This window comes from Mytilus californianus, unplaced genomic scaffold, assembly GCF_021869535.1.
Source record: "Mytilus californianus isolate M0D057914Y unplaced genomic scaffold, xbMytCali1.0.p SCAF_15, whole genome shotgun sequence".
Taxonomy (NCBI): Eukaryota; Metazoa; Mollusca; class Bivalvia; order Mytilida; family Mytilidae; genus Mytilus; species Mytilus californianus.
Genome location: NW_026262637.1, coordinates 22,971,873 through 22,994,012, shown reverse-complemented (window position 1 = coordinate 22,994,012; position 22,140 = coordinate 22,971,873). Strand labels below are relative to the sequence as shown.

The following is a 22,140-nucleotide window of genomic DNA, read 5'->3' as shown; positions in this document are numbered from 1 at the left end:
TTGCATATAGCTTCATATCATATATTGTGTACAGATGCTTCATGATCTGAAATTTCTGTCTGACATATTACATTAATTTTAGTCCACAAAAACAGTTTCACCTTATTCAATATTGTTTTTGAAAGTTTTTGGAAGTACATGTTTTATTATGGTATATATTGTAACAGTTTTTCTAAATGACTGGACTGTGTGGGTCATTTTTGTCTTGCCTGCATCATTGGTTACAGAATATCATTAGAATGCTAATAAGGGTTGTGGCAATGGCTTAATTAAGCTTTTTGTTTGAAGGTTCATATTTCAAAAAGTAGAAGAGCTGTATAATTCATCAGGTAAACAGATGTCTAATATGGTCTGAAGTTTCTGTCTGGTATATATTCTCATTTCAATGGTTCATTGATCAATGTTAATTTTTAGTGGTAGTCAAGCTCTCAGATACTACAAATATAAGAGCTGCGTTGGATAGAAATTGACCTTATGCAAGTGCATGTATACATGTACATGAATATGACTTTGATTGGTTTTGGAACATTTGAATACGACATAAAAGATAAATTTTGGTCCTTTTTGAAGAGTGTTTATATCAACTCAATCTTCAAACAGTTACAGACTTTGCATAGAGAATTTTTTCAACAAGAAATAAGTTAACAGATGTATTGATATTCATTTGCATAAGGTCGATTTCTATCCAACGCAGCTCCTTAGTAAAGGGTCAAATATATTTTGTTTATAGAATGGCCTTGACATTATTGGTTATGATCAGTTTATGATATTTGTAGAAAGACCTTGAATTTAAAAGATTTTCAACATGAAATTAATAAGAACTAATAACACAGACATTTCAGCATGTGCACTCTGGTTATTATTGTGACACACTCCTATTGGTATCTTGATATTTTCTATATATAAGTTTTACATAAGAGGATCTTGTAAATAAGTGTCTCTTTACACCTACCATTCTTAAAGCACTGAGACAACTACTTATATTTATTGCTAATGTATAAAAGATCAAAAGGATAGGATAAAGAGGTGATTATTACAATACATTGTACCTTAAGAATTATCAAACAAATGCATATTGATGCATGTAAAAGAGACATTTTCATGGATATAACAATCTTTTTTCTAATCTCAGCATACATTACATTCTCAACTTTGTTAAGAAGATCATGATTCAGTATAACAAGACAGTTAAGGCTTTTTGGTCATAAAACTTTACTCAGTACTCGGAGTACAAGATTTGTGCTCAACACACCAAATCCACTATTTTGATTGGTTGACTTCTGAGTCTGAATAAGATAATCTTATTCGAAAATTTTATGACCGTAAGCCAAGAAGTACTTCCATTTTACATTCTTAAAAATTGTCCATTGGAAGTATAACATTCATCCAGTTGCATCAGGTTAATAATTTAAAGCCTTAATGGCTTTCAAATTTTATCCTGATTATGGCCCATAGAGTCGAGTGATTGGTAAAATTTTATCCTGATTATGGCCTATAGAGTAGATTGATTGGTAAAATGTTATCCTGATTATGGCCCATAGAGTGGTATGATTGGTAAAATGTTATCCTGATTATGGCCCATAGAGTGTAGTGATTGGTAGAATTTTATCCTGGTTATGGCCCATAGAGTTGAGTGATTGGTAAAATTTTATCCAGATTATGGCCCATAGAGTGGTATGATTGGTAAAATGTCATCCTGATTATGGCCCATAGAGTGGAGTGATTGGTAAAATGTTATCCTGGTTATGGCCCATAGAGTGGAGTGATTGGTAAAATTTCATCCTGATTATGGCCCATAGAGGGGAGTGATTGGTAAAATGTTATCCTGAATATGGCCCATAGAGTGGTATGATTGGTAAAATGTTATCCTGATTATGGCCCATAGAGTGGTATGATTGGTAAAATGTTAACCTGATTATGGCCCATAGAGTGGAGTGATTGGTAAAATGTTATCCTGATTATGGCCCATAGAGTGGAGTGATTGGTAAAATGTTATCTTGATTATGGCCTATAGATTGGAGTGATTGGTAAAATTTCATTCTGATTATGGCCCATAGAGTAGAGTGATTAGTAAAATGTTATCTTGATTATGGCCCATTGAGTGGAGTGATTGATAAAATGTTATCCTGATTATGGCCCATAGAGTGGAGTGATTGGTAGAATTTTATCCTTATTATGGCCCATAGAGTGGAGTGATTGGTAAAATTTTATCCTGATTATGGCCCATAGAGTGGAGTGATTGGTAAAATTATATCCTGATTATGGCCCATAGATAGGAGTGATTGGTAGAATTTACTCCTGATTATGGCCCATAGAGTGGAGTGATTGGTTACATTTTATCCTGATTACGGCCCATATAGTGGTACGATTGTTTAAATGTTATCCTGAAACTTGCCAATAGAGTAGAGTAAAGAGTAAATTTTTATCCAGAATATGGCCAATAGAGTGGAGTAAAGGGTAAAATATGTCTGCAAATAAGACTTATTTATCAATTGTTGTAGGGCCTCGGTGGCCGAGTGGTCTAAGTAGTTACTACTGTAATCACTAGCCAGTCAACACTGAGGTTGTGAGTTCGAACCCCGCTCGTGCGGGTGCACTCGACTCCAATCTTAATTGACTAGGATTGTCAGTTTTCCTATCCAAGGTCGGTGGTTTTCTTTCCGGGCGCTCCGGCTTCCTCCACCAATAAAAACTGGCTGCCACGAAATAGCCCAAAAGCGGTGCTTAAAAGTGGCGTTAAAACACCAAAAATTAAATCAAATCGAATCAATTGTTGTAAAGCTGAAATAAATCACTAATGATTCCATACATGCTGTCCATGGTTCTAAACTTCAGTTGTGTTCTGTATTGAAGGCCTAATTGTGACTAGGATGAAGAACAGCAATAAAAGCCCTGTTCTTCTTCTTTCTTTTTTTTTTTTGGCATTTCTTGTGGTGTAGTAATTTTGTGTCATAAATTGATACACCTTATCATTTCTTGTGGTGTAGTGATTTTGTGTCATAAATTGATACACCTTATCATTTCTTGTGGTGTAGTTATTTTGTGTCATAAATTGATACACCTTATCATTTCTTGTGGTGTAGTAATTTTGTGTCATAAATTGATACACCTTATCATTTCTTGTGGTGTAGTGATTTTGTGTCATAAATTGATACACCTTATCATTTCTTGTGGTGTAGTAATTTTGTGTCATAAATTGATACACCTTATCATTTCTTGTGGTGTAGTAATTTTGTGTCATAAATTGATACACCTTATCATTTCTTGTGGTGTAGTAATTTTGTGTCATAAATTGATACACCTTATCATTTCTTGTGGTGTAGTGATTTTGTGTCATAAATTGATACACCTTATCATTTCTTGTGGTGAAGTGATTTTGTGTCATGAATTGATACACCATATCATTTCTTCTTCCTTATATTCTGTGCAGGGATTTCTTATATATTCTGTTAGATTTGAAATCATATAGCAAACAGCATTGATGACAATGTCTTGTATATTATCAAGTCATAATTTCATGTGAAATTTTGTATGATTTCCATGGTTATTTAAGGTAATGGAGGAAGAAAATGGTTGTCAATATCTGATCCTTTATCTGAGACATCCAAACAGGATTAAGCACTGATGAATTTGTTTTTGATAGACAATAAGAATATTCATGAAAATATGACTTGTAGTGAACTAAATATATTTTGATGCCATCAGTTTGTGCTGTGATGATTTGTCAAGTATTTTGTTCTGCTCTATTTAAATCACATTTACACCATTTCATTATAAAATAATCATATTATGAAATTCTTAAATTACTAAAAGTTTTTCCATCTAGAATATTTGGAGAAAATTTGTATTAAGTATAGTATTCAGTCTTTAATACAAAATAATGTCTAAAATTATACAAGCTATAGAGTGTCAAGTAAAGTTGTCTTATTGGCAATCATACCACATCTCTTTATTTTTGTATTTAGAGTGTCAAGTTAAGATTTGTCTAGCCAACATCATAAAAATCTACTTTTGTCGTCCTTATTCTGATATTCTTATACATTTATTCTTACTTGAAGACAAAAGCCACTTCTACAGACAAACACTTGTAAATGCACTAATGAAGTTTCATTGATAGTCTTGGTTCTAATTAATACACTTTGTTAAGAATATCACATATTTGTGTTTTTGACTAAATGACTTATGAATGAAGGGATCTATGACATCAGAGTTCTACTTATATTCTTTATTGCTTGTGATTGTGTATAACCTTTATATACCTGAAACTTAAAACAGACTCATGCTTTTACATATGCCATTAATTGGAAATCCCTGATTTTCTTTTTTTATTTTCTTTTGAAAAAAATTACCAGAGAAGAATTTGTGAATCTAATTAGACAAAGTATATCCCTACAGCTACTACAACAAACTGAAAAGTTCCTTTAGATGACTTTATTGTTATATTTTCCAATTCAATTCCTTATCCATTTATATATAACTGTTCTCATTATTGAAAAAATGCGGAAATTTAATAAATATGTAAGACAAATTAATAGAAATTGACATAGTAGGACCAGTGGATATAAACAAATCTTCAACAATAATCACATTTGTTATTTAATATAATGTATAATATATAAAAAGTGAAAACAGAAAATGCCAAAAATATGGCACAGTACAACAGACCACATCAGCCACCAGCACCTGAATGCTCCAGAACAAAAAACCAGGCATACAAAGACAAACAACAATGAATAACACAAGGTCCAGATAGACTGTCTTGGTACAAACACAAAATGTGGGGAGGTTAAACCAGTTATACATGCCGCAAAATATCCCCTTTGCCCAGCTAGACCATCTGCTGTCAAACTTATAAATAAAAAGTATTTATTACATTGGTTGCAATAAACTATAACACCCAATATTGTATAAAAAGCCAACACAGTTCAGATACCAATAAGTATGTAATAGAAATCAACATTTTTATTTTTGTGGATAAGTTTTCAAGATACCAATAAATAAATATATTTTACAAATGTTTGATTGAGTGAGTCTCTGGATGTATAAATGTTACATATATCATTGTTTTTGGTAATCAGATGCAATTCATCTTGTACCTTATACATACCAATCTCATAACTTCCAAAATATAGTCCAAATTTTACAAACATCTTTATGTAGGTTCAGTCATCCTGTATAACCCAATCCTTAATACTTAGAATAATTCATTGAAAAGAGAAACAATGATGTCCTGCTTTGTAAATTTCTATCTTTCTTATGTATTGTTCAGCCTATAGTTTCTTTAAGTTTGTAATCTTTTTAGTTTTTCTGTTGTCAGCTACCAATATATTATGAACTGTTACCAAATCTGCCTAGTATTGCAGCACTTGATTTCCTGCAATGAGTCATAATTGTAAACATCCATTATTCCATATTTGATGAAATATTTACTATAAGATAAGTCTGATATGATTGCAGCCGACTGCCTTACAAGTAATAATTATATTGGCTAGGGAGAAAATCGTCCAGACATTCTCACAGAATGTTTGTCTACAAGACAAGAATAAAATCAATCATTTCCACAAAATTCTGTCAAATCTTAGACTTCTGTTATTTTGCAATCAAATTTTGTATGAATCATCAGGTATTTTTTGTTGTTTTTGGAACTAAAATTTGTTAGCCATTTTTAGAGTGAGTCAGAACAACCTTTCCTTGACCTTGAGTTTATGTCAATCTATCATTTGTAATTTACTTAGTATCTACATAATAATATCTTGTAACAACCCTTGGGTAATGATCCAGTACGATTTGACAGATTAAAGTCTTTATACTTCCTGGTAATTCCATGAAGTGCAACAGTTCTGATTCTTGTCTGGATAGGGAATTGTCTATGCCATGCCACAAAGCAGAACAAACTCGAATAAAAGAAAGATTTTAATTCTGATGTGATACATTGATTTTCAATCTGTTGTAAATATTTAATGAAGTTTTCTTTTTATCTTTTTGTAAATTAAAACTTCTTATGCTGTATGATGTAAAAATGTGTTCCTATGTTTGAGATTTATGTCCCCTGTTTATTTTACAGTCATTGGCTATATCTATTGGTATTACTGACTCATCAGATTTCATGTTAAAGTACAGTTGTCCTTTGAAATAATTTTTTAGTTCTTTTATTTTCTATACAAATCTACCTAAATTTCCAACATTGAATTTGTTTAAGGTGCCATGTGATTGTTACAATGTAGATACGTTTATGATTTGAATATTGAAATGCATTATGGATTCTATAACTATTGAAAAAGGCATTTCCATTTTTTATAATAAAAAGGCATCGTTGCACTCCTCCAATAGAGTAGAAGACAATATAGCATTTCATCCATTTTGCATACATCTTTCATCACTTCGTTGTCTGGTTAGCCTCTTCGTTTCTTGTAGGCTCCCTTTTCAAAGATTAGATTGTTGGAAATTAATTTTTTTATCAAGACTATAATTAATTTGGTTATCAAAAAGTTGGCAAGAGGAAACTTATTTATGTCATGGGGACTTACCTAGCCCCTTTCATTGTGTCAGATCCCACTAAATTCTTACTCAAGTTTAACCTTTGACTATAAATTAATTATTAGGAAAAATCAGAAATGCTTAACTACTTTTTCATTGATTGAAGGATTCAATGGGGTATGGCATCTTGTTCAATGATCTTTTGTTAGCTCACCTGACCCTGTCTGTCGTCGTCATCTATTAACATTTACAAATATCTTCTCCTCTAAAACTACTGGCCCAATTGGAACTGAACTTGGCCACAATAATTATTGTGGTATTTAGTATTCAGTGGGTCCTGCCTACCAACCATCATGGCCGACATTGCTAAAAATAGAACATAAAATTGCAAGTTTTGTCTATTATCTTGGAAAATAGATAGAGAAAATCTGACAGGGTAGAAGTGTTCATAATGTTGAAATCTACCTACTGACTACACCAAAACTGTCAAATGACTGCTTATAGGAGTTAAAGCCCTTAAATGATGATTTTTATTTTTGCCTTTTATCTTGAAAACTTTAATTGATAGAAAGAAACTTTAAACTGCAAAAATGATCAGCAAGACAAGAACTACATATAAGTTACATGACTGAAATCGTGGGTTATTACCCCTGAATGATGATTTTGCTAATTTTTTGCATTTTTTGACAAAAAAATTGTATATATTGAAAAGTGTAAACATCAAAAATTATCAACAGGACAACATCTACAAATTCGTTACATGGCTTAAATTGTCAGTCAACTCTTTGTATGAGTTATTTCCCTTTAATGACAATTTTTACCAATTTTTTTGGTTGTTTCCTAATGTATAGAAAACTATAATTAATAGATAGAAACTATACAATTAAATATGTTTTTATACCCCCGCTTTAAAAAAGTGGGGTATACTGTTTTACCTCTGTTTGTCCTTCAGTCCATCCATCCGTCAGTCCATCCGTCAGTCTGTCCGTCCGTCCGATGAATATTTTCGTCGCATCTTTCTCAGGAACTACAATACAAGGATTTCTGAAATTTGGTTTCAGGATTTATATAAGTCAGCCATACCGTGTGATGCGTTTTCAGATTCATCACTCAACAACTTACTGTTTACCGAACACTTGTATCATTTTACACATGATAGTCAAGTTGAAAATTTTCATCACATTTTTCTAAGGAACTACAATACAAGGATTTCTGAAATTTGCTTTCAGATTCATCACTCAACAACTTCCTGTTTACTGAAATATTTGGGCGGGGGTATCATTAGTGAGCAGTAGCTTGCAGTTTCACTTGTTTTGTACAATATTGAAGATGACCATAATAATAATTATTTTTAATTATTTATTACTGTGTTATATCCATAATTTCTTTTCAGACATTGATGAATGTGCCATTGGTATATCTAAATGTACAGTGAATAGTGTGTGTATCAATACTCCAGGCTGGTACCAGTGTGATTGTCTAGAAGGTTACCATAGTACCTGGCCAGATAATAACTTTGGGAGTCTATGTTTGGGTATGTAAAAAAACATTAAAAAAAATAAGGTTACCATAGCAACTGGCTTGATAATATCAATTTGGGTTCTTTTTAAATTGATGTTAGTAACAAAAGGTTACCAAAGTAACTGGCAATAATAAGTATTAGAGTCTTTTTTTTTTTTGTACTTAGTAGCATAAGGTAATCATAGTAACTGACCAGACAATAACTATGGGAGTCTAGCTTTGCTTTAGTATGATATAATCTAAGATGTTTATTGTATCAGGTAATATATATCCACTGTACAAAAGAACTTCCCTTTATAGCTAGAACTGTGCCTAAAGTTTTTTTTATGCCCCCGCCGTAGCAAAGGGGGCATTAAGTTTTACCCTAGTCCATCTGTTCGTCCGTCCGTACATCCCAAAGTTGGTTTCCGTTCTCTAACTTAAGTTTGCCTCAACCAAATAATATGAAACTTATACACAATGCTAATTATCACAAAACACAGATCAAGTTTGAATTTTGGTGGCGTCACTCTAACCGTTGTAGAGTTATGCCCCTTTACAAATTTCCGTTCTCTAACTTTAGTTTGCCTCAAATAAATGTTATGAAAATTATACACAATGCTTATTACCACATAATACAGATCAAGTTTGAAATTTGGTGGTGTCACTTTTACCATTCTTGAGTTATGCCCCTTTTTAACCATAAAAAATGCTGAATTTTTTCGTATCCGTTCTCTAACTTAAGTTAGCCTAAACCAAATGTTATGAGACTTATACACAATACTTATTTCCACAAAACTCACTTTTACTGTTCTTCAGTTATGTCCCTTTATAACTTTATATGATATGCAAGCGAGGCATCATCTGTGTCCCATGGACACATTCCCAATTTATTATGAAATTTCTTGATAAAATCATATTTCAGAGAATAAGAGTCAATTACAAAACTGTTTTTCCAAAGTCAATGTAAAGTGCTTTGTGGAGTATTTTTTCACTATTCATTGTGCCTTCATGTATGAAAAATAAACTATTTGTATAAAGCTTTATATTTCAGAGGATATAAGACCAGGATATGCTTCATACTTTGTAGACAGATGCTTTATGTTACAAAGTTTCCATATGTCATATGTCCATTGTCTTTGATGTCATTTTCATGGTTCAGTGACTGCTTAAAAAATGAATATTTTTTTTTGTCATGTGAATTTCTCATTTATTATGAGTAATATGATAAGTATATTTGGTATTGGGTTCCTTGCAATATTTACATGTCATTCAGACAGGGTTCACCAGACTTTGACCTAATTTCATGGATCAATGATCAAGGTTAAAGTTATGTGATTATGTCAGTTTCTCATATACTTGAAGCAATATGTCAACTATATTTGGTGTATGGAATGATTGGAAGGTGTACATGTCAGTCTGGCAGGTTCCATCTGACCTCATTTTCATGGTTCATTGGGCAATATTAAGTTTTTTTGTTTTGATCTGTTTTTCTTTAATTTTGTCCTCTTCTCAAATACTATAAGTGATAAGTCAACTATATTTAGTGTATGGAATGATTTTAAGGTGTTCATGTCTGTCTGACAGGGTTCATCTGACCTTGGCCTCATTTTCATGGTTCATTGGTCAATGTTTTGTTTTCCTGGTTGAGTCTAGTTTTTAGATACTATAAGCAATAGGTCAACTAGACTTAGTTCATGGAATTATTTTAAGGTATATATGTCTGTTAGGCAAGGTTTATCTGACCTTGACCTTATTGTCATGGATCATTGATAATGTTAAGTTTATGTGAAACTTGTAGTAAAACCTTTATCTTTAAAACTTTCAACATTAAATCAGTCTTGGCCAGTAAAGCAGGCCATTTCAGGGTTTACACTTGTGTTCTATAAATCCTTAGACTTAATGATATTTATTGTGATGTTCAAGGACAAAAATATTTGAATTATCTCTTGTAAGTATTCCCTTGTCATGTTAAATACATATGAAGATGGATTAGCAATGTAAAAGATACTCAAAAGAAAACTTTTCATTTTTTTTTCCAATCAAGTCACATAATATGTTCTATTGGAAGAAGATATTAAAAGCAATGTCATGACATTTTGTAAGCAAGATAAATGACATCAGGGTCAATATTACAAGTAGACCTTGATACGGATTGTTATATAATGGTAAAGTGGTCAAGACTAATTGTCTGGTTTTGGCTTGACCGAAATTTATACATCTAGGATTTGTAGGAAACATTTTGTAATTAAATTGATATAAATTTGGGTTTCATGGTTTTCAGCTGATTTGCAAATTTGTTAAATTGGTTTGTAGTACAATGAATGACATTTGTCTGTTAGGATGTCAGTTTCTTAATATTAATTTTTAGCCTTAAATATGACATTAACCAAATTTTATGATTGAGAGAGAAATACTCAATACACTTGATTCCAGAAATTATCATTCTCTCAAACTATTTGGTTTAATGTTATGTTATTTTAGGTCATTAGTGTGGTCTATTTTCATGAAATTGACATCAGTATATTGGATAAAGGAATGAATATCTTAATTTGAATAATTTCTATATCACAACTGCAATAAATCTGTTGTTGGGATTGAATGCAATGTACATAAGGATACAGTGATGCTTGTACGTATTATAAGCAGCATTAAGCACCTTGTCAGTTTATAAATGGAGGGATCCAGTTTACCTTTTTAAAGCTCATATAATAGACTAATTCAAGTTCTTTTTTATGAAAGAGTTATGCCAGTTGCCCCGAGGTCAATCGACGTAATTGATGTCATTGAAAAATCAAATCTTACTGTGATGTAATAAGATAAGCATTGTGATATTGGAAATGTACGGGAAAATGGAAAGTCATCTATTATAAACAACAAAAATTAGTGTATGGAAAAGATTTGATCTTGTAATGGAGCTGATATGAATCAAACAAGCCAGTATTTTAAGCTCAAGGTCATGATGAAAATAAAAATGCGTGAAATTTTGGAAAGTTTTAGTTCCTGGAGGATATTTTTTGAATGATACATCTAAATTGATCCAATCTTAATAATTTTCTCCAGAGAGAGGAAAACCCCTTTTTAATTTGAAGTTATTAGGTAAATTGTTAAGATAATGAACAATTTAAACAGACTATTAATTACAATTATGACCAAACTTGGATGGGTAATGTTCCTATTTGAGATTAAAACATTGATTGTTTTCATCATTAAGCCATAGGTCATGGAGATAGCCACAAGAGAAAGATGAAGTTTTGTAAAATATTTGGTCTATATATAATATCATACATGATAGTGCATATTTATGGAAAACTGTATTTTGGTTGACCTTGCAGATGCCTTTTGGTTATTTGAGTTCTTGGATTGCTTTCTCATTGACCTTATGCAGATCATCTTTTTAGTTGTACGGGAGACATAGAAATACCGGGCTTCCATCCGTCGTCCGTCTGTCCGGTCTTGTTAGTGCTCTCACCTGTACAGTTCTTGCCAGATTTTTATGAAACTTATATCATATGTTTATATCAGCAATGTCTTGGATGAGTTCGAAAATCAGTGCCGATCAATTATTTTTAAAAGAGTTATGACCCTTAGAAACATTAATTATAAGGAAAATTGCATCGTTAGCACTCTCGTGTGTACAAATTCTTGCCAGATTTTTATGAAATTTATATCATGGGTTTAAATCAGCAATGTCTTTGACTATTTCGAAAAAAAAGTGCTGATCAATTATTTTTAAAAGAGTTATGTCCCTTGGAAATATAAATTATATGGAAAATTGCAATATTAGCGATCTCATGTGTACATTTCTTGCCAGAATTTTACGAAACTTATATCATAGGTTTATATCAATATTGTTTTTAACGAGTTCGAAAATCAGTGCTGATCAATTATTTTTAAAGAGTTATGCCCCTTGGAAATATTAATTATATGGAAAATTGCCTGATGAACGCTCTAATATGTACAATTCTTGCCAGATTTTTATGAAATTTATATTATAGGTTTATATCATCAATGTTTTTGATGAGTTTGAAATAGTGTCGATCAATTATTTTTAAAAGAGTTATGCCCCTTGAAAATATTGATTATATGGAAAATTGCATTTTTGGCACTCTCATGTGTACAATTCTTGCCAGATTTTTATGAAAATTTACATTACAGGTTTATATCATCAATGTCTCAGACAAATTCAAAAATTAGTGCTGATCAATTATTTTTAAAGAGTTATGTCCTTTGGATATATTGATTATCAATTATTTTTAAAGAGTTATGTCCTTTGGATATATTGATTACATGGAAAAATTGCGCTGTTAGCACTCTCATGTGTACAATTCTTGCCAGATTTTTATGAAAATTTATATTACAGGTTTATATCATCAATGTCTCAGACAATTCAAAAATTAGTGCCGATCAATTATTTTTAAAGAGTTATGTCCTTTGGATATATTGATTATATGGAAAAATTGCGCTGTTAGCGCTCTCATGTGTACAATTCTTGTTAGAATTTTATGAAACTTATATCATAGGTTTATATCAGCAATGTCTTTGACAGTTTCGAAAATCAGTGATGATCAAATATTTTTATTGAGTTATGCCCCTTGGAAAAATTAATTATAACGGAAATCGCATTGCATTTGCTCTCAAGCCTTTATTTCTTTAAGATATTTATAAATTGTTTTATTTAAAGAACAAAAAAAATAGTGTTTTATTTAGTTGTTGCCTTTGTACCTTGGATAGATAAAATATGTGCAACGTGGGGGGACATTGGAACTCTGTTCTTTTATTCATATAAAAAGAGTAACACAAAAAAGTTTTCAATTATCACAAAATTCACTTCCTCAGTATAAATATCATTAATAATATGTAGGAGGGTTGCCTTCTATATTACTTCTCTGCATTAATATATTTGTAATTGAAACGATTAAGATTTTTTGTAAATTTGCCATTTTACTAAATTAACTGTCATTTGATGACTTTATAACCTATGAAAAAGATAAATTACTAACAGAGAAAGCAATTTTGTTTGCAGTAATGTATTAAAGGGATGCCATTAATCGCCAAAAATACCATGCAGTACAACAGACCACATCAACCTGCAACCAACTCCTCCAAAAAATAAAAACAGGCATAAAAAACAACAACTAACAACACGTGGTTAAGATAGTGTAACTTGGTTGTATCAAGGCAAAAAAAATAAACAGAAAATAATTTGAATAAATACATTTTACTATACTATTTTAAGGACTTTAAACACAGGAAAGTATAACTTAGCTGCTGAACTCTTTAACAATGAGTATGTAGATGACTGACCTTTGATAATTTCTCCCCAACCCTATCATCCCCTCCCTGCACCAATAACTGAACTTTGATAAACGTATACTTTTCATTGTAGTATTATATCATACCTATTTCACATTTTTATAAGCCCTGACTCATATTATGGGATACCAATGTCTGTCAATTGCTTTTGATTAATTGCCTTCTAAATATCCCATTTTATTTTTGCAACAATTTCAATATGCACAATAAGGTCCTATCATGCACTCTTGGCGAAGCTGTTTATTAAAAATAGAAAAGATTTCAAGACATTTATAGCCATTTAGAATTTTAGAAAGAAATAATATGCATAATAATCATATTATTTATTGTTTATGAAACGATTAAATTGTCTTGAAAACTAAATAATATGTCACACATTTATGTAAATGTAAAAAAATAATGGAAAATATTAAATATATCTTGTGTTCTGAAAAAAGGGTTTGGATATTATTCTAGGACCCTGCATTGAGGATAGGGTGACCTATAATTTTCAGTTTGTCTGTTTGTCCATCAACAAGTTTTGCAAAAAGTCCAAAAGTATGGACAGGATGCCAATGAATTTTCATACCCTATTTTTGTGAAAAGGAGTAGGTTGGAAAAGGTCCTAAAATGGCATCTATTTCTAGCTATAATTTCAAATTAAGATTTAATGACCTATATCACAATGAGTCATATCCAATAAAATGACTAGATAGGAAAGATGTCATTTTGTTGAAAATTTACGTAGTTGCTTTCTATTCATAACGTCATAAATAGCACTCATTTGGATTGGTCATGAAAATTCAATGAAAACGGGTAAATTTCCATTGATTATTTAGACAGGAACCATAGAGCGCATGTGTCGACAAAAAAGATCTTTTTATATAAAGTTTTTATAATATTTTACATATCTGACTTGAATATTTAGTTTGTCGACGCATGTCCCCTATGTTTTCTAGGCCTAAATGCAGTTTATATCCAGACGATTTTGTCAAATTTTGCAAAAATCTCTATTTTTGGCCTATTTGAGATGAAAAAATCCATAAGCTTTAAAATAAAACTTTGATAAAGAATAATTCTATTTAACTTTCTAGCATGTCTTTTCATCAACTTAAAACATTTTTATCTTAAAACTTAATAATCGGGGCAAAACATGGTCCTTGCCTAAATTACTCTTTGAAATCTTTAAAATAGCATGGATTTCAGATTAATACATTAGAACTCATAGAAAATTATGCATTTCGTTAGACACTTAATTTCATGGTTTCTGTAGAACACAAAATCTTTCAAAAATTGGAACCCCTGAGGAACATGTAGTGCTTTGTATGTGTCAGTTTTAGATGTCTCTTTAAATGTTTTAAAATAGGCAAGCATGTCCATTTTCTTAAGTCTAGCACTGAAACTGACAGATGGGATCACAGTACTTTCTTCATTCATAATATTTATATAGCATTTACAACATATCAAGCATTTCATTATGTTTTGAGTATAATATATAATTGCTACTCATACTGTGAAGAATATGTACATGCATAAAATATTAAGGTCAAAAATACATTGCCAGTTCGAAAGTAATTACCCCTGTAAATATAAAAATTCTATATAAATATACATTTTGATAATAAATTTTCTATTTTTTTCTTAATTTACCTTTACTTTGAATAACATGTAATAAAATTTATGAAAATTATCCATAAAACTTTATTTAAACAAAAGTTATGACGTTTTCATACAGATAAATTATTGCTCAAGTGGTATATGTTTAATACATTAAGTATTTTGTCTATAAATCATGTAAATAATATTTGAAAATTGGCATCTTTCTTCCTGAAATCAAATTACAAAGTGCAATTCTGCAGGATATATATGAACAAAAGGAGATGTGTGGTGTATGTCAATAAGACAGCAACCCAAAAACACTAGAAAACCATAGACATCTTAAAGATCAACAATATAGTCTTCAGCAATAGACAAATGTTCATACAATATGTCAAGTTCTAAATCACTTCCAAGTAAAAAAATATTGGTGAATAAATTTAACAAGGACTACCACAGCTAAAATAGAATATTAGAATGCAATTGCAGTTTTAAAGCTTGACTAGTTCAGACTAAAGCAGTTATTAAAAAATGCAAAACTGACTGCTGGTAAAAGTGATCAGTATGACAAAAACTAGATGTACCCAGAAATTTCTAAAAAAAAATCTAACAAGCCATTTTGGAGTTATTGTCTCTAGAATGTAATTTTTTGTAAGTTTTACAGTCTTGCTTTTTTTTCTTCTAGAAAATTATTTTACATAGAGGATTCTTTAAAAGATAAAGTGACCAGAATGACAAGACAGTCAATTAACTCGTTTTATGAGTATATATTGCCTTTAAATATACAGTTTCACTTTTTTTTGGCTATTATCTTGAAAATGACAAAAGACAGAGAAAAACAATAAACATCAAAACTTATCAGCAAGACAACAACTTCAAATAGATCAGTACGAATCAATTACAGGATTGCTCTTCCATGATGAGTCCTAAAATGACGATATTTATGTTTTTTTCTAAATTTTTATTTAGGGCTATTATCTTGAAAGCTATTACCGATAAAGAGAAACCTAAACAGCATATCTACAAAGAAATCAACATGACCAAATATACAGTTAACTCCTTATAAGAGTTATTGCCCTTCAATGTTGATTTTTAACAATTTTATGAGTTTTTGGACAAATCTATAGTAGAAATTAGCAAAGATGAACAAAAAACAAATATGATAATCAGCAATCACGGACAACTACTGGATTACTGGTTCATAGCTTGAGACAGACACAATAAAAATGTGATGTTTTTTTCATGTTTGTAAAATAAGTCAATTTAGCATAACTGAAATCCACAAACAAGCTCCTTTCAGTTGTTATTGTTGTAAGTGACCCTGTACTTTACCTTTTTTGTCAATTTTGTATTTTTTTTAAAACTATAATAACTAGAGAGAAACTGAGAAATCATTTTCTTCAAAGACCATATTTTGCCTTTTTGGTTATTATCTTGAGAACTAAAGTAGATAGAGAGAAACTGTGAACAGCTTAAATGATCAGCAACATAAAATACTAAGATGTGGTATGATTGCCAATATGAGAACTATCCAACAGAGTCCAAAAAAACATGGATTTATGCAAAATTAATGATAGGTAATCATAACCAATATTGTGGAAATGACTTCTTACTTCCCCTAAATCACAATTTTTACCAACTTTAGCTTTAAAGCAATTATCTTGAATTTTAACTATAATAGATAGAGACAAACTGTACACAGTAAGACACAGGCAATCTCATTTACTATAATATTGTTGCCAATGATTTTGCATATTTGTACCAGGTAAGCGATTCTGGCTCCTGTTACCCTCTAGTTCTAGAGATACAGGATTGCAACAGTAAAAAAATGACAATATCAACAGGACTGTCTCTTGTTAATTAAGTTTGCTTTCTTGGTTCTTTCCTCAAATTTTGATGCAATGTTATAATCTTTATCAAGGAAGTCCTAGAGAATGTTTAGATGAGATGATCCAGAGTAAAGGGACTTTAATTGATAAAAATAATTTTGAGCACTGCTCATAATACTAGTAACACAGCTTTATTTTTGGACCTTCAAATAATTTTACACAGCTCCCTTACAATTTTGAACATATTTTTATTGTTTTTCTATTGTTCATTTGTAAAACTATTGATAATTTTATATGTGTCTTTTGCATTGTACGGTTTTCACCAAAATCATAGAAAATTTGAAAACAATTGTACAAGTACAATGTTTATCTTCATTTCTTTTTGTCCCCTTCGTAATGCCTCACGGGGGACATGGAAATACCGGGCGTACGTCCGTCCTTCTGTCCAGTCTTGTTAGCGCTCTCACATGTACAATTCTTGCCAGATTTTTATGAAACTTATATCATAGATTTATATCAGCAATGTCTTGGATGAGTTCGAAATCAGTGCTGATCAATTATTTTTGAAAGAGTTATGCCCCTTGGAAACATTAATTATATTGAAAATTGCATTGCTTGTGCTCTCATTTGTACAATTCTTGCCAGATTTTTTATGACACTTACTGGTATATCATAGGTTTATATCAGCAATGTCTTGGATGAGTTCGAAAATCAGTGCCCATCAATTATTCTTAAAAGAGTTATACCCCTTGGAAAAATAAATTACATGAAGAATTGCATTTGCCAGAATTTTACGAACTTATATCATAGGTTTATATCAATATTGTCAATATTAGCAATGTCTTGGACAAATTTGAAAATCACTGCTGATCAATAATTTTTAAAAGAGTTATGCCCCTTGGAAATATAAATTATAATGGAAATCACATTGCATTTGCTCTGAAGCCTTCATTTCTCTCAAGATATTAATAAAAAGTTTTTGATAACAAAAAAAAAAGTGCTTTTTTTAGTTATTGTCCTTGTACCTTGGATAGATAGAATATGTGCAATGCAGGGGACATTAGAACTCTGTTCTTTTATGTTTTTTATATAATCTTAGGCTAGTTTTCATACTTACATGACTTATGGAACTGAAATACTGGAAATAAGGAGGGAGGGAATATCGTGCACTTATTTTTAGCTCACCTGGCCCCTTGAGCTTTTGTCATCACTTGGCATCCGTCGTCCGTGATCTGTCGTCGTTAACTTTTACAAAAATCTTCTCTGAAACTACTGGGCAAAATTTAACCAAATTTGGCTAGAATCATCATTGGGGTATTTTGTTTGAAAAATGTGTCCGAGGACCCCGCCTGCCAACCAATATTGACGACTTGACTAAAAATAGAACATAGGGGTAAGTTTTGTCTATTATTTTGCAAACCGGTATAAATAGAGAAAATCTGACAGGGCAAAAATGTTCAGAATTTTGAGCTCTACCAATTGTTCATATACGTCAAAACTGTCAGACGACTTCTTATTGGAGTTATTGCCCTTAATTGACAAATTTTACCATTTTTTTCATTTTGCCTAGTTTCTTGAAAATTATAATAGATAGAAACTTTAAATTGCAAAAAATGATCAGCAAAACAAGTTCTACAAATGGGTCTGATGGTCGAAATAGTCAGTCAACTCCTTATTAGAGTTATTGCCCTTTGATGACAATTTTTACAAATTTTTTATGTTTTTGCCTTATATCTTAAAAATTATAATAGAAAGATAGAAACTTAAATAAGCAAAAATGATAAGCAAGACAAGTTCTACGATTTAGACAATATGGAGGAAATAGTACGATGACTCCTTAATTATTGGAGTTATTGCCCTTTAATGACGATTTTTACCATTTTTTTGCGTTTTGACTTATATGATAAAAACTATAAGGATAAATAGACACTTTAAATCACAAAAATGATCAGCAAAGCAAGATCTACTAACAAGTCAAATTTTGCCAATATAGTCAGTAGACTGTCACTCTTTTTAGGAGTGATTGCCCTTAAATGAGGTTTTTTTTACCCTCTTTTGTGTTTTGAGCAAAAACTAAAGAAGATAGAGAGAAACTAAACAGACTAAATGATCAGCAATGCAAGATCAGCAAAACAGAGGTTTTTGTCATGAATTCTATTCTCAATGTTGGAGAGTGTCCTTTATTGAATATGCACATAGACCCAGGTGAGTGACACAGGCTCTTTAGAGCCTGTAGATATAAGTTACTTCTTATTTTATATCAAAGGCAGCTAGCTGTTGATTTGAAAATTATTATCTGAAGTTTTGGCCCTTTACCGGAGATTTTTTATTGATGCTTTCCAGGTGTTCTTTTGAATGAGATGAAAAATTTGCTTAAAAAATTACTAGTCACTGCAAAATTTAATAGAAATTTCCACAAGATTCAACAGCTGACAGTTTAAAGTATGAAATTCTACTAGTATCCTCAGTTCATTGACCTGATTTGTTTAGGTGACCTAGTACATAATAAGTATTACGTAAGGCATTATCCTTGAAGAGGTAAAATTTACAGGTAAATGAACCTATAAAACAATTAGATATAATAGCAAATGGGAAATATTTTTAGTTTTATATCTGATAATAATTTGTATCTTGTTAGCTTTTTTCCTACTAAATTACTACAGTATTGAGATTCAACATTGCTTTATTATTGCTAAATGATTGTAATGCTGGGCAAATACTTATCATGCATCTAAAGACAAGGCCAATCCAGAGGTCCCATTGAGACACAACATAACTGTTCTCACCATCTCCAACCCCCAGCAATCTGATTAAAATCTGATGTTGTGATACGCTACACTCCCTCTAGGGTGGAGAGTATTGTAGGGAAAACATACAGCTGAATTAACAAGATTGCAACCCCCAGCCATCTTTCTCAAGCAGATAATAAAGAAATGGATATAAATAAATTTTGAATGTCCACAGCATTATGATGACTACATTTTAGAATGAAAATGACATCAACACAAAGAAAGATAACTCTACTTAAAAAATCTGTAATCGTCTATAATCTTCTATACTTAATATTTTATAGTTCATTAAATCACTATTCATTCAGAGGTACCAGTAGTATAGAAAAAAATTGTTTTATTGATTATGTATTGTAGTTAATATAGCACCCTTTAATTGAAGCTGATTTGTGATAGTTTTTTTTTGTAATTTATACGAATTCAATTTTCAAAAAATATGTTTTTGTGGTGTTATGTTTTAGTACCAGGGAAATAGCGAAAAATTAGTAGAACCCATGAAAAATACAATTAAACAGTATATCAATTTGATGAATTAAATACAAACATAATTATTTGTTTTAGTTGAAAAATATACTAGAATTTTCTATCTTAACAGATGTGAATGAATGCCAAGGAGAAGGCAGTGGTCATACCTGTCACGTTAGTACAACATGTGTCAACACAGAAGGAGGCTACACATGTGCTTGTCAGATTGGAATGCCATGTATTAATGGTAAATGTATAAATTGATTTTATTATAATGTTGCCAAAAAATTGAAGTTGAAATGACCTATTCATTTTTCATTGTAAATCATTTTAAAAGCAATACATAATATACCAAAAGTAAAACAAACAGGAATTTAAGATTGCATAACTATGACAACTGCTGAATCATTCACCAATTCAATGAACTTAACAAGAATGAAATAAATTTGTTGTGATGTTTAGGTTTTCTAGTTTAATTGCTGACAGAAGAATTCGCTTTCTTTGATATCACTAGATTTGCATTCTTCATTACAAAAGAGCTAGAGCTACTCCTCTTAGATCTTTTGATTGAAATCTCTCATACTTGGTAAGATTATTTGCCATCATGTTTAGTTGACTATTTTGCACCGTTATTCCAATTCATTACTTTTTTATTAAGGCTTTTATCACTCAACTATCACCAGTAACAGATTTTACAAAGTAATTAGTATCTGTCACATGACTTGAGTGATCACTGTATTTAGCAACAGGCCATTAGTAGGTGTTAAATAGCTATATCATATACATCAATGTTAAAGTTTGATTTGATATTTAGTTTTTCTCCTTCAATTTTCACCTTATGGAGACCTGTAGGTGTTGTGAAAGGGTTAGACTTTTCTTATTCTGTCCCTCACCAATCAATAATCCTTCATCTAAAGCTACAGTTAAATGTTTTAAGAAATCAATCATGTATTCCCTTACCATGCTTACATTCCTGTATATCTTAGATTCACTGAACATTGACTTGGTTCCATAGATGTCTTTTCCTGTGATGTAACTGTTACCTCTATTTCCAAATCTCCTTAATGTCTGTAGTTCTATACTTCTTCTGGTTTTGATTTTAGAATGTAATTTTTGTTTTTACACTCTTCAGACATAAGCATATTTATACACTCTTTTCACATAAGCATATTACACTCTTCACATCTAAACTTATTACACTTTTCACACACAAACTTAATTCACTTTTCACACATAAACATATTACAGTCTCTTCACACCTTAACATATTACTCTTTTCACACATAAACATTTTGCACTTTTCACACTTAAACATACCCGGTATTACAGTTTTCACACATAAACTTATTGGACTTTTCGCACAGAAACATATTACACTTTTCACACATAAACATATTGAATTTTCACACATAAACATATTACACTTTTCACAAATAAAATGTATTGTACTTTTCACACATTAACATATTACACTCTTCAAACATAAACATATTACACTTATCACACATAAACTTATTGCACTTTTCACACATAGACATATTTCACTCTTCACACTTCCATTTCACACAACTTGTCTGAATAGGACACTGACTCTATAGCAGATATGTAGCCATTACCTTTTGGAAATGTCTGATTTTATTTTCCTTAAGATCTTTTTCCACCGCTAGCTTTCTTTATGACAGAAATATAGTCATTGTTTTTTAAACAACATCCTTATTTTACTTGGGACTAATAGGAAAATGTACCAAATGATAATTCTGACCAAGAAAATATCTATTCTTTTGTTAAGTAAATATATTCTCTATAATTTATTGCACCAATACCTCTTATATACCTTTATATTTGTTATTTTCAATACAATTAAAAAGATTAATCTTATTAAAAAAAAAAATCAATGCAAAATAATCAAACTAATGTTATGTTTAATTGTGTATGTCACAGGTTTTAATCTTTATAGTAAACATTTGTCTATAGATAGAAATAAAGCATTTAAATATTTTTTTGTAATCTTTGTACAACAGATGGATACAGATTGTGGTGCATATATAGAAAACATGCACCTAAGAATGGCTAGAGTTTTAAACAACAGGAAGGACATAATACATTTTACAAAAACATTTAAACAAAGGGTATTATATAAAGATAAGGAGATGTGGTGTGATTGCCAATGAGACAACTATCCACCAAAG

The 22,140-nt window shown here is 30.8% G+C and overlaps 1 protein-coding gene across 1 annotated transcript in view; it reads left to right on the top strand.

Moving 5' to 3' along the window:
• The window catches only part of LOC127725693 (protein kinase C-binding protein NELL2-like), a 124,102-nt gene that overhangs the window by 83,597 nt on the left and 18,365 nt on the right, over nucleotides 1-22,140 (top strand). The window contains exons 16-17 of the mRNA XM_052232859.1: nucleotides 7,871-8,011; nucleotides 20,082-20,198. Of these exons, the coding sequence (XP_052088819.1) occupies nucleotides 7,871-8,011; nucleotides 20,082-20,198 (258 nt within the window). The remainder of the gene's footprint in view (nucleotides 1-7,870; nucleotides 8,012-20,081; nucleotides 20,199-22,140) is intronic.